Source organism: Brachyhypopomus gauderio, chromosome 4 (genome assembly GCF_052324685.1).
Source record: "Brachyhypopomus gauderio isolate BG-103 chromosome 4, BGAUD_0.2, whole genome shotgun sequence".
Taxonomy (NCBI): domain Eukaryota; kingdom Metazoa; phylum Chordata; class Actinopteri; order Gymnotiformes; family Hypopomidae; genus Brachyhypopomus; species Brachyhypopomus gauderio.
Window position 1 is genome coordinate 1,834,159 of NC_135214.1, and position 14,158 is coordinate 1,848,316.

General features: G+C 44.6%; 1 protein-coding gene across 3 annotated transcripts in view; it reads right to left on the reverse strand.

The window, feature by feature from the left end:
• Positions 1-14,158, reverse strand: part of il1rapl1a (interleukin 1 receptor accessory protein-like 1a) — a 68,027-nt gene that overhangs the window by 2,054 nt on the left and 51,815 nt on the right. For 2 of the 3 annotated variants that reach the window (XM_077001406.1, XM_077001405.1), the window contains exons 7-11: positions 5,005-5,137; positions 2,827-2,972; positions 1,925-2,071; positions 1,148-1,318; positions 108-152 (exon numbers count right to left, since the gene is read on the reverse strand). In XM_077001406.1, coding sequence (XP_076857521.1) covers positions 108-152; positions 1,148-1,318; positions 1,925-2,071; positions 2,827-2,972; positions 5,005-5,137 — 642 coding nt within the window. The remainder of the gene's footprint in view (positions 1-107; positions 153-1,147; positions 1,319-1,924; positions 2,072-2,826; positions 2,973-5,004; positions 5,138-14,158) is intronic. The other variant, XM_077001407.1, reaches the window with a different exon arrangement.

Genomic DNA, 14,158 nt, shown 5'->3' on the forward strand with positions numbered 1-14,158 from the left:
GACAACGTGATGGACAGATGACGGGACCACATTAAAGACACATGGACCTCTACGTGGAGTTAAAGTGAAGCAGTGAGCCTAACGTGTGTATGTGAGGGACACTGTACCTCTAAGAAGCTGTGTGTCATCCTGGTAATGTTCACTGCTCAGACCTAAACACAGACATACACCCTATCAGACACTGATACGAACACACACACAGCAAGAATTTGGCACACACAAACACACACACACACACACACACACACACTAAATACACACAGATCCTACACACAGTATAACATGCACGGATGGAAGTGACACACAATCAAGGTGAATTCCTATTCAGCTTAACCCCGTAATCTAACACACCTTTACCATCTTCATCCTGGAAGAGGATGATGAGGAGAAAGGCTGAGGAAATGTGTGTGTGGACTACTGATCTCTGTGTACCTCTCAGACGACAATGACAATTTAACCCATTTCGTCAGGTTCCCTCCTTTATTCTCACACATATTAGACCAGTGGCTTTCAGTGAGCACCACAGTAGATGGCAACAGCTTCAGTTACTTCACACTGGAACGGAAATAGTTGCAGCTCTCTTAAAAAGATACAGCCACTCCTGTAAGGACTAAACATACACACTCTCTCACAGACTCACGAGGGTCCTGTTTGTAGTGTGGGTGGTTTAGGTACATATCATTAAGTTAACTATAAGATTAAAGGAAGAAATGCCCAAGCAGTAGCAATGCAGGCATGATCTGTAGTTTTAGAGTGAGAATAAACAGAATAGAACACTAGAGGGCGCTGGCCTACAGCAGTGGGGGATTCTTCTACACCAGGGTTGGTCCTGTCTACCAGTGGTCCTCAGTGCAACTGTGGTCCTCAGTGCAACTGTGGTTCTCAGTCTAACAGCACGCAGGAGTGTGCAACCTGTTTTTCAGGGAGGCTTTCGGTGGCTACAGCACTTCTGGTTCTGCAGCCCTGTATCTGATATTCACTACTGGCATTCTTACTCCTTATCTCCAACTGCCTTTAACCTCCAACTGTCTCCTGCTTTGAATCTCACTTCTGCATTACAGTAGCAGATATCTGTCTCAACACAAAGGACACCGACACACACACACACACACACACACACACACACACACACACAGGCCGCACGTACTGCTGGTAGGGATGAGGTCCCTGTCGGGGATGAAGAGCTTGTAGCCGTAGTGTTTCTCCAGGACGTCAGGAAGGATCTCCAGTGCGAAGCGTTCCTCCTCCTGCAGCTCCTGACCCCACTGGTCCAGCTCCACTTTACTGTAGGACAGGTACGCGTCGTACTCCTTATGATCTACCACACACACACACATCACACACACGATGAGTGTAAGAGAACATGGACGTGACCTGCTGAGAGAAAGACCTTGGCACATAAAACATCAACAACTCATTAAATAGGCCCAGAAAACGGGAGAGCGCATCTGAATTTGCCAGCATACTTATTTAATCTTCCACATTCATTTCTACTTCAAACAGCAATATGTCAAAACACTGTGCAAAACACAAAACTGAAAGCATTAAGTGTATGTATATTTAATACATAACAGTGTATGTATATTTAATACATAACAGGCTTGCTAAAACTTTTGGATGTGTTCCTACCCTGTGGAGTTATTCCACCCCTAATCTAACACACATTTATTCCACGTCTAATCTAACACACCTGCATTCCACCCATAATCTAACACTCCTATGCAAATCCTAATCTAACACTTATGCCACTCCTGATCTAACAAACCTTCCATATCTAGCATATTGATATTAGAGCCAGTCGTGTTGGAATGAAGATCTGTGAATGCGCATAGATTTTAATTTCTGCCAACGGAGTTGTTATTCCTAGTCGGTCCACTGGGGGGCACTGTTAATTCACAATAAGGAAAATTCAGGGTCCGTTTACCTCCGTCTGTGTCCTCTCCTCCGAAGTGATGCCTATAGCAAAGCTGGAGCTCAATCCTGTAGCATTTATAGATGGATAGCAGCAGAACCAGCAGCAGAAAGATTGCGCCCAGCCCTCCCGCCAGCTCCACCGTGTACATCAGCTCCACTGAGAGGGGGCAGAGAATGTGATGCATGCCTTCCGTTTCTGGGGAACGCTTCAGAGCAAACGCATTTCTGACATACTGTTTACACATCTTATACATCATCTGTATTGGTTGTCAGCCTTGGTTAGATTGTGCGTATGTTGTGTGGTAGTTATGCCTGCCATCTCCTGAGATCAAATACGCACTGTAATTGTACCCGCTGTAACAAAATAAAGGATGATAAGCATCTATTAGGAGTTCAAATCACTCCAAAGTGTGTTCAGCAATGTGAATAAAGGCACAGGACATACTGACACAGCTAACAGGGAGGGAGTTCACCAGAAGAGTTCTGCATATCAGTGCCTTTAGGCTGAGGAAAAGAGCCAGTCTGTATTTTGATGATCTGAAAAAGTGGGGAGGTGTGTGCATGCGTGTGTGTGCGTGTTTGCGCGCATGTGTATGCGTGTGTGTGTGTGTGTGAATGTGTGTGTGCAGGCAGAGTCGTGCGTGCATGCCAGGCCGTGTGTTTGGAGTTGAGAGAGAAATATCTCAGATCTCTTGATGACACTGCTCCCTCTGAAGAGCTATAGGAAGAGGAGATGAGACCCTTTCAGTGGGGCGTGTTTTAAAAAGGGAACTTAACATGCTAATGTATGCCCGAAAGAACCCCGCAGGGAAAGGAGAAGGAAGTCTAGTGCTGTTTATTCATCACTGCAGTACTGCGTGTGTGCACATGTAACTCTGGTGTGTGTGTGTGTGTGTGTGTGTGTATAAATACCTCGTTTGCTGATCTGTATGCTAGCCTGACGTCTTCCGTTCCCGTTCTCCGCGTAACATGAGTAATTACCCAGATCTCCCTCTTCTAATGAATCTATTGTCAAAGTAATGGACATTTCCTGCTCACCCAGGTGCTCTCTGACGGTCCTATCAGCCCCCCCCAAAAAAAGAGAAGAAAAATTAAGAAAATGACAGGAGACCCTGAGGTTTTTCTTAGCACAGAACGATATTCAGAAAGAATTTGAAGGTTAAGTGTACTGTGGAAATCAGACGCGTGTTGGTGCTTCCTTCTGCGGTGTTGAATACCACTGTCTGACTGAGTTACAATGAAACATTGCATTAAAACCTTCTTAAAACCTTAACACGGTTGAATAATTTGATTATGGAACTATACAAAAATGCTGACTTTGCTGCTCCATAATTAATGGCAAATGTTTTCATTTGCATCATTAATCTAATTTTACACCCACATTTCCCTGCATTAACTGAACACAATCAATACGGAATTGATTCTGCTGAGGGAAACCTCTTCACAAGTCATTAATTACCATTTGTTATGGTTGTTGCCACCCAGGTTTGATGTTTAAAGCAGACTCATTGAGTACACCAGTTTGTGAATTGGGTGTCACTAAAAATTTACAGTTCCTGACTGATGAGTCTTTGCCCCAAAATTAATGCTGCAAGAATAAAGAATATCTGAAGTCTTCAGGGGTGATGAAAAATAACGAAACCATCTGGTTTCATATGAAACCTTCGTTCTCCTGAGAAATGAAGGAGAACGCTAACACATAATGCATTCCATGTAATCTGGTGAAGCCCTGTGTCTCACGTCTCTGGGCAGTAACCCCGCTGAGACGCCGTGTCAAGCCTCGAAATGAGCAGCTCCTGCTCAGAAACTCACAAATGTCACGAAGTTATTAACTTTTCCGTACAGGGGAAATCAAAAATGTCACAAGCAATTACTTTCCACACAGGAGTGGAAGGTTTGCGTAACTTCAGTAAACACAAATGTGTATTAACATCTTTTCATTTGTCTAATACCTCATTTTGGTTGGAAAACGGAAATCATAAGATTCTGTTTCAAAGGTACTCTTCGATGATGACGTCGAGTGGATCATTGTTTGCAGCAGGGCGAACACCTGCTTTATTCATAGACCGTCCATTCAGATGAACTCCTGCACTGAAACCATTGAGTTGTAGTTGCAGGAGGCAATACACTGGAACTGTGGAACATCAGACATTGTTCAGCGCTTGGGTGTTGGCGTGCGTGGAGACTCGAGATCCAGGGACCGAAGCTCATGACATCCGTCAAATTGAAGGAAGTTGTGCCTTAATCGATTTTACTGTGAAGCCTTTCCCAGCACATAACACAGGCTAACAGGCTAACCACAGGACACACATCCTGTCTCGAAAGTGCCATGTAATGGCGAAACACCACATTTTGAATAAAATGGATCTCATGCGTCTTCATCAAACCCTCCATTAGCCAAGCCTTACATTTAGAGTGGCTGATTCAGCACATTCTGATTACAAAAACACACAACACATGAACACGCTAGTCACTAAGGCCTGGGAGTGAAGTGAGCTCTTCTGCTTGGGTGCTGTGACAGTTCTGATGGGTGAAGTCATCTGCTCTTCCCTTTACCCAGCAGGCGTGGGGCACACAGCAGCCCATCAACAGCCTTCCTTACCCAAGCTCAGAACTGATCAATTGCATTATTGATATACCGAGCACTCACCATGAGATGCTCTATTTTTTGAGTCTACAGAACTGCAGTCTGCAGTTGTCAGATCTGTGTTTGTTTGTGTGTGTGTGTGTGTGTGTGTGTGTGTGTGTGTGTGTGTGTGTGTGTGTGTGTGTGTGTGCATGAGTGAGTGGGAGAGAAAATGAGAGGGAGGGAGGGAGAGAAGGAGGAAGAGGACAGGTTCCTGTTATTAAGATCTAATGACTAGGTTGTAATGTACACAGTTTGTAGTGTGCAGAGAGTGTGTCCCCCTTTTTTGCAGCTAGACGTCATCACAGTGAACATTTAATTTAACATTTTGTCTGTCTGTTAACGTGCTAAATGTCTGATCGGCAGGAGCCATCGCCAGACGGTGTTGTCCACGTCCACGTGTCAGCTGAGGTGTGTCGTGAGGTGCTGAGGTGCGCCGTGTCCCCGGGGTAACCGCCTCTCACCTCATGTCGCTCTCTCTGATGCGACTTTGGTCCATGTCCTCGATGAACTTTTCCCCCTTCATCCAGTACACAAGAGGGCTGACGTCGCCACTGTAGCCGAAGAAGGCACGACACGTCAGGTTGACGGCAGCTCCTGCCGGGGGGGGGCACGCCAGGACACGCTTAGCACACGCTCGCCAGTCATATTAAACACACGTTAAACATATTACACACCCATGTCTGCAACATCAAAGCCCTTCCGCTCAGCACCGGCTCAGTCTCCTGCCGGCCACCGCTGCATGCTGGGATACCGAGATATCTCACAACTATGTCTCCATGAGATTAAACTTTCCACTGACTTTCCAGCCTTGTTCTCTCTGATATTTCCTATTTTTCTCTCGGGAGATTAGATGGAGTTTTAATACACTCAAGTGGAGGCTTCTTCTTTCTGAACTGACATGCTCAGGTGTTGTACGATGACTAATGAGGTCAAGTGCTACATCTGATTGGAGGAGCAGCACAGACAGCATCTTTCAAACCAAAAAATGAGCTTTTTCACCACACGTCTGCATCGGTTGTTTTCCTTTGAGTCTAGACTTGATCTTTCATAGACATTTATATTTTATATGTGAATCCAACAGCACAGTCGGGGAAGAATTCAGCCTGGTCCCTCACAGATGTACCAGTTCTCCACTGACTCTGAAAGGCCCAGAGATTTGCACTCATTCCTGGGATTCATGTCATCGTAATTAGTGTAATATTGTTCTTAAACAACCTATACGAGACTGCTAAATGCTCCCTGCCCAAGAAAGAACTCTGTGATCTTTATACCAGATTTATCACATTGCAATAAAATATATACAGTATATGACCTTTTAATAAAAGTCTTATACATATGGAGCTTGTCAATACAAATACACACACACACATGCTCACACACACACACACACACACACACACACACACACACACACAAACACACACAGTTGTCCTATCCCTCCTTATCAGCAGCGATATCACTGGTACTAAAAATGTTTAGATTTTGTGTGTGTGTGTGTGTGTGTGTGTGTGTGTGTGTGTTCAAGGGTGGAACCTGTCACTCCACCCAACTCAACTCATCACAGGAGCAGTCTTTCATGTTCATCATTCTCACCTTGAATAAAAACATCCTCACATCAGAACTGTTTACAATCAACACTTTACGATTCTGTTGTAACTGCCGTCTTTATTAATGCTCATTTCATTCGCCTTTAGCTTTCTCTGTAGCTGTCAACAGAAAGTCACCTACAGTCTTGACAAAGATAAACCACAATCACAGTGTAAAAGTGACTTTACAAGGAGAGGGAGAGGAAGGCAGACAGGAAACGTGACATTCTTCAGTCTTCACTGTTCACTCTTTACCCTTCACTATTCATCCTTCACTCTTTACACTTCACTGTTCACTCTTTACACTTCACTGTTCACTCTTTACCCTTCACTATTCATCCTTCACTCTTTACACTTCACTATTCACTCTTCCCATTTCACTCTTCTCTTCACTCTTCTCCCACGGCCTCCGAAAAACCTCCCATTGCATTAATTTAGCCACATCTAACAGCCAAGCGAAAATCACACCACTCTGTGTAAGACGCTGTGTAAGGGGCTCTTCTCCAAGCACTAGTCCAAAGCTACACTTATGCACTATAAAAGCAGGTTGAGTAAGGACGCTGTCTGTGACCATCACTTACACATCTGGTCCCCTCCGTGACAAGCAGGACAGGGCAATGAAAAAATAACATTCACCACAATATCACAAGCTACATCTGCCTTCAGACATCTTTCATTTCTCAGAGGGAAGCTAGTATGCATGTTGTACACACGGCCTAGTGGGAGGATGGATTTATTCTTAAAGATGACCAGAGCCATTATCACGTGGAACACCATCTTAAGAATAGTTTGTGTCACAAAATGAAAGACCCATTACAAAAAAGCTGGTGGTGAAATTAATGGAGGCTTCTCTGCCGTTTTTGGTAAAAAGTTCCTCACGAAAGACGTCTCTTGAAGTAGATACAGGTCACAGACTTGAAGGTTGCTATACAACTACAGCAGCCAGCCATTAGGGGGAGCTCTAACCCCTCACTGAGGCTTTGTTAAATGTGTGTGTGTGTGTGTGTGTGTGTGTGTGACTAACATGCCACTGGTACTCTGTGTGCTGAAGAGTTTGCTGTCTGCTTTTCACTCCATTTATCTACACAGACACTGCAGTGGCTGAACAAACTCGTCTAAAAATGTACATTTTTACATTAAGACCCACAAACACACACACACACACACACACATTCACACAGGCAACACTTGTGCGCAAAATAATTATGCACTCATTACACTATAAAGGGAAGGGAAAGATGCAAGGGGGATAGAGAAAGAGAGAGAGGGAGAGAGAGAGGCATAGAGAGAAAGAGATAGAGGCAGAGAGAAAGAGAGACAGAGGTAGAGAGAGGCAGAGAAAGACAGAGAGACAGAGGTAGAGAGAGACGCAGAGAGAAGGAAGTATTAATGCATCTGTTTTCCTCCAGCGACTGCCGACCATCTCAGAAAGCTTTGAAAAGCCCATGAAGCCACAGATTCCCCTCCCCCGCCCCCTCCTCCTGCCCGCTCCCCTCCCCCGCCTCTCTCCCCTAGCCCCACCCTCTCCCCTAGCCCCACCCCCTCCCCTCTCCCCTAGCCCCTCCCCCCTCCCCTCCCCCACCCCTCTATTCTTTTCTGCCTTTGTTCGTCTGCCCTGTTGTCCAATGGGGAGCTTTAATTAGCTGTAAAGAACGGCGCACTCTGAGCAGGTCGGCCGCTGAGCCTCTTTCATGGCCTGTCCGCCGCTGCGCCCGCTTCCCGATGACATAATAGGGCCGTCATCACAGCGGGACTCGCCTCGCACGGCCTCGCACGGCCTCGCACGCCGATGATAATGCGCTCGCAATTGGCCAGGTGAGTGGGGAACAAAAGCCGCCCTCGTTCACATTCTTAAACTCGATCGCGCACACACACACGCACCGCACTTTTTGCACTAAGTACCCTCCAGCTATTCTCTGTGGCTGTAACCAAGGAGGAGATGCCCTACACGCAGGCACACACACCGGCTTCATTTCCCTGGGGAACCGGCTCCCATCTCCAAAATGAATCTAAAGTCAGTGTAATATAAGCACATCAGTGGGCCCTGTCCCGTAGGTATTCAACCCACAGCCACTATTACCTCTCTCTCTCTCTCTCTCTCTCTCTCTTTCTCTCTCATTTCTTTCTCCCACTCTCTCACTTTTTCACTGCTCTCTCTCCTTTCTCTTTCTCCTACACAGTCTCATTTCTATCTCTCTCTCATTTCTCTCTCTATCTCATTTCTTTCATTTCTCTCATTTTTCTCTCGTTCCCCTCTCTCTCTCATTTCCCTCTCTCCCTCACTCTCTCATTCTTCTTCTCTCAGTGAGTCTCACTCCCTCATCGAGCTCTTTTAAAGTCTCATGTGTGGAGTCAAACAGTGGGATCTCTGACTCATATGACTCCATCCCAGCGAGACATGTTACAATGTCTGACTAAGATTCTTTATTTTTTTGTCCGGTCTTTGTGTGCAGGCTTCATTTGTTTGTTGATTCTTATTTAAACAGGGACGCCCAGTGGAGACTGAGGTCTCATTTACAGCAGAGCAAACACAACAACAACGACATCAACAACAACTACAAGAGCAGCAACAAAGACAACTATATTTAACATGGGAACGTGTAACATTCTTGCTCAGACATACATGTAGCCGTGTTGAGAGAAGATGGTAAGGTGCCTTGCTGATCTAAGATGAATACAGTGTGATGGATGGGGGTTTATCTAGAAGGAGAAACATGAGACGTATTTTGCAATGCAGTTAATAATATCTACTGCTGTGCTCAATAAGTTTGGCTTTTGTAAATGTATCGTCCGGCGTCATCGTTTCTCTGTATTTGGAGCAAATAACTTTAATTTATTACACTGGCTTACTTAGAACTCCAATAAGATGAGTAAGTGCTGGTGTGAATAGGCTCCATGAATAGGTCTGATGGGCTGACACTGTTCTGTTAGAGTAAGGCAGGGGCCAAAAATAAGAAATGGCAGTTTGCTCAAGCATGTGTAACACTCTGGAACATTTTCTGGATGACTAACTGATGTTCCGTATGTGTGCGTGTGTGTCTGTGTGTGTGTGTGTGTGTGTGTGTGTGTGTGTGTGTATGTCTGTGATTGTCTGAAAGTTAAAAGAGCTTAAAAGAACAGAATGGGGTGTTTTCAGCTGTTGTTGACAATCATATGCGCACACATGATCAAACGGTGATCAATGTTGTTATCGCCTACTTCAAGGAGAATCCAGTTCAAGAGACCACAAAGAGCATAGAGGATCAAGTCAGCAAATGAGGCATTGACATTTTACCAACCCATAGAGGTAGTGCCTCTTTAAAACCCACAGAGGTAGTGCCTCTTTAAAACCCATAGAGGTAGTGCCTCTTTAAAACCCATAGAGGTAGTGCCTCTTTAAAACCCAGAGGTAGTGCCTCTTTAAAACCCATAGAGCTAGTGCCTCATTAAAACCCATAGAGCTAGTGCCTCATTAAAACCCATAGTGGTAGTGCCTCTTTAAAACCCAGAGGTAGTGCCTCTTTAAAACCCAGAGGTAATTCCTCTTTAAAACCCATAGAGGTAGTGCCTCTTTAACGCCCATAGAGGTAGTGCCTCTTTAACGCCCATAGAGGTAGTGCCTCTTTAAAACCCATGGAGGTAGTGCCTATTTAAAAACCATAGAGGTAGTTCGTCTTTAAAACCCATAGAGGTAGTGACTCTGTAAAACCCATGGAGGTGGTGCCTTTTTACCAACTCATGGAGGTAGTGTCTCTTTACAGATGCATGGATGTAGAGGAGGCAGAGCGACATTATGAAGCATTGGAGGTAGTGTGACTATACAAATCTGTGGAGGTAGTGTGACGTTACAAATCTGTGGAGGTAGTGTGACTTTACAAATCTGTGGAGGTAGTGTGACTTTACAAATCCATGGAGGTAGTGTGACTACAAATCCATGGAGGTAGTGTGACGTTACAAATCCATGGAGGTAGTGTGACTTTACTAATCCATGGAGGTAGTGTGACATTACAAATCTGTGGAGGTAGTGTGACATTACAAATCTGTGGAGGTAGTGTGACTTTACTAATCCATGGAGGTAGTGTGACTTTACAAATCTGTGGAGGTAGTGTGACGTTACAAATCTGTGGAGGTAGTGTGACATTACAAATCTGTGGAGGTAGTGTGACTTTACTAATCCATGGAGGTAGTGTGACTACAAATCTGAGGAGGTAGTGTGACGTTACAAATCTGTGGAGGTAGTGTGACTTTACTAATCCATGGAGGTAGTGTGACATTACAAATCTGTGGAGGTAGTGTGACGTTAGAAATCTGTGGAGGTAGTGTGACTACAAATCTGTGGAGGTAGTGTGACATTACAAATCCGTGGAGGTAGTGTGACATTACAAATCCGTGGAGGTAGTGTGACATTACAAATCCATGGAGGTAGTGTGACGTTACAAATCTGTGGAGGTAGTGTGACGTTACAAATCTGTGGAGGTAGTGTGACGTTACAAATCCATGGAGGTAGTGTGACTTTACAAATCTGTGGAGGTAGTGTGACGTTACAAATCTGTGGAGGTAGTGTGACGTTACAAATCCATGGAGGTAGTGTGACTTTACAAATCTGTGGAGGTAGTGTGACGTTACAAATCTGTGGAGGTAGTGTTACTTTACTAATCCATGGAGGTAGTGTGACGTTACAAATCTGTGGAGGTAGTGTGATGTTACAAATCCGCGGAGGTAGTGTGACTTTACAAATCTGTGAAGGTAGTGTGACATTACAAATCTGTGAAGGTAGTGTGACATTACAAATCCGTGGAGGTAGTGTGACTTTACAAATTCGTGGAGGTAGTGTGACTTTACTAATCCATGGAGGTAGTGTGATGTTACAAATCCATGGAGATAGTGTGATTTTACAAATCCGTGGAGGTAGTGTGACATTACAAATCCGTGGAGGTAGTGTGACTTTACAAATCCGTGGAGGTAGTGTGATTTTACAAATCCGTGGAGGTAGTGTGACATTACAAATCTGTGGAGGTAGTGTGACTTTACTAATCCATGGAGGTAGTGTGACATTACAAATCCGTGGAGGTAGTGTGACATTACAAATCTGTGGAGGTAGTGTGACTTTACTAATCCATGGAGGTAGTGTGACATTACAAATCTGTGGAGGTAGTGTGACGTTACAAATCTGTGGAGGTAGTGTGACTACAAATCTGTGGAGGTAGTGTGACATTACAAATCCGTGGAGGTAGTGTGACATTACAAATCCGTGGAGGTAGTGTGACATTACAAATCCATGGAGGTAGTGTGACGTTACAAATCTGTGGAGGTAGTGTGACGTTACAAATCCGTGGAGGTAGTGTGACGTTACAAATCCATGGAGGTAGTGTGACTTTACAAATCTGTGGAGGTAGTGTGACGTTACAAATCTGTGGAGGTAGTGTGACGTTACAAATCCATGGAGGTAGTGTGACTTTACAAATCTGTGGAGGTAGTGTGACGTTACAAATCTGTGGAGGTAGTGTTACTTTACTAATCCATGGAGGTAGTGTGACGTTACAAATCTGTGGAGGTAGTGTGATGTTACAAATCCGTGGAGGTAGTGTGACTTTACAAATCTGTGAAGGTAGTGTGACATTACAAATCTGTGAAGGTAGTGTGACATTACAAATCCGTGGAGGTAGTGTGACTTTACAAATTCGTGGAGGTAGTGTGACTTTACTAATCCATGGAGGTAGTGTGATGTTACAAATCCATGGAGATAGTGTGATTTTACAAATCCGTGGAGGTAGTGTGACATTACAAATCCGTGGAGGTAGTGTGACTTTACAAATCCGTGGAGGTAGTGTGATTTTACAAATCCGTGGAGGTAGTGTGACTTTACAAATCTGTGGAGGTAGTGTGACGTTACAAATCTGTGGAGGTAGTGTGACATTACAAATCCGTGGAGGTAGTGTGACATTACAAATCCGTGGAGGTAGTGTGACTTCACAAATTCATGTAGTGCAAGAATAGAAACTGATCATTTCTGAGACATGAGAAAATGCAGAAGATCAGGCCTTGGGAGAAAACAAAATCCACACACGAAGGAACTGAACAAATATTTGGTGGGAGAAGGAAGCATAAAGTGCAGCTTGTGTATGTGCAGCAGAGGAAATGCACAGAGGGGTATAGGAGAAGAAGAATGGCAAGAGAATATCAGAGAGCACGAGGAGGGGGAAAACAGTGAGGGAGGAGGAGAGAGAGAGGGAGAGAGAATCAAGAGAGAGGGGGAGGGTTCTTTGTAGTTGCAGAGCAGCAGAATGTGCTTGTAGGAATGAGAGCAGGGGCAGGTGAGTGGCTCTCTCACATGGTGCCCACGCAGCCCAGAGCAGTGGCCCACATTATCCTCCATTACTGTGCACATTACTCGCAGCTGCTCACGCAGCCATTCACTCTTAAAGGTCACACCAGAAACTGCCAGCACCTGAAAGGTCATGTTGGCTCTAATAGGAGCAAGTGCTTGATTAGAGCTGCAGCCTCGTGGGACCCAAATGGAGAGAGCTGCAGATAAGAAAAGCAGCCCTCCGTCGAGAAACGGGTCACGGCACCAATGAGGGGGACTCATCGGAATTACACTGCTTTACACTTTCACTTCCTCTCTCTCTCTCTCTCTCTCTCTCTCTCTCACACACACACACACACACATACACACACAAGCACAAATACACACAAGCACATACACATACGCACACAGATTGAAGTATGTAAAACTAATATTGCTCAGGGTACTGAAAAGTGGCCAAAGTTTAAGTTAATGAATCTTTTATTATATATATTAGAGGTCTATTAAATGTTTTCATATTGATGTATAATAATGACTAATAATGAATAATGAGAATAATGTCCATTACAAATGTACCATGTGTCATGAATTAGCTTGGGAAGACTGAGTTGTGCTTTCAGTAATGTTACAGCAAATACTGTACAGGAACACTATTTATTTAGAGAAATTCCTTCATCGCCCGAGGAGGCCAGGGTGTTGCTTAGCAACAACTGTATTATTTTTGGAGAGTGTGATTAATATTAAGAAGTGTCCTTTGAATACCTCCATAAAGACATTCTCTTGTGTGTGTGTGTGTGTGTGTGTGTGTGTGTGTGTGTGTGTGTGTGTGTGTGTGTGTGTGTGTGTGTGTGTGTGTGTGTGTGTGTGTGTTTGGGCTGTCTCCCTCTTGACTCCCTAAAGGAGTTAATAGAGGATATTCCAATTGGACTTAATTGAATTCTGATTCTGTTGTGTTCAGACAGAAGTGCTGGGCGTAGTTGAGAGTGTGTTTGACATGACCTCACTCCTCTCCACTCCTCCAATCACTCCATTCACTCCACTCACTCCTCCACTCACTCACTTCATTCACTCACTCACTCACTCACTCCACTCACTCCTCCACTCACTCACTCCATTCACTCACTCACACACTCACTCACTCACTCCACTCACTCCACTCACTCACTCCACTCACTCCTCCACTCACTCACTCCACTCACTCACTCCATTCACTCACTCACTCACTCACTCACTCACTCACTCACTCACTCACTCACTCACTCCACTCACACTCTCCTTCTCTGACTTTTTCTGCTCCGTCACCATCAGCTCATGGAAAACTTACACAAAATGGCTCCTGCCTCAGCTCCAAAGTTCCAAAGTTACTTTTTTATTTCTTCTGTTCTCCATCTCAGTTGAATATCCTTCCCGCCTCTACCACAGCACATTCTTCTGTCTGTCTGCCTGTCTGTCTGCCTGTCTATCTGCCTGTGTGTCTCTCTATTTCTGAGCGTTTTTCTGCACCACTGCACATCTTGGGTTTCACGGTTCCACATGTGTGTCATGCTGTAAACTGACACATGTTGTAATATGTAATATATTCTGTTGTTTGAACGTGATGGGGACTCTCTCCCACATGCTGATAGCTTTGTCAAGTTTAGAAGCCATTTTTGAAATGGTAGTGTATAGAAGTGAACATAACTTGAGATCTTCAGATCATCAGATGCCAACTCTCAGTAAATAGCTCCAGCCAGCTCCAGAAAG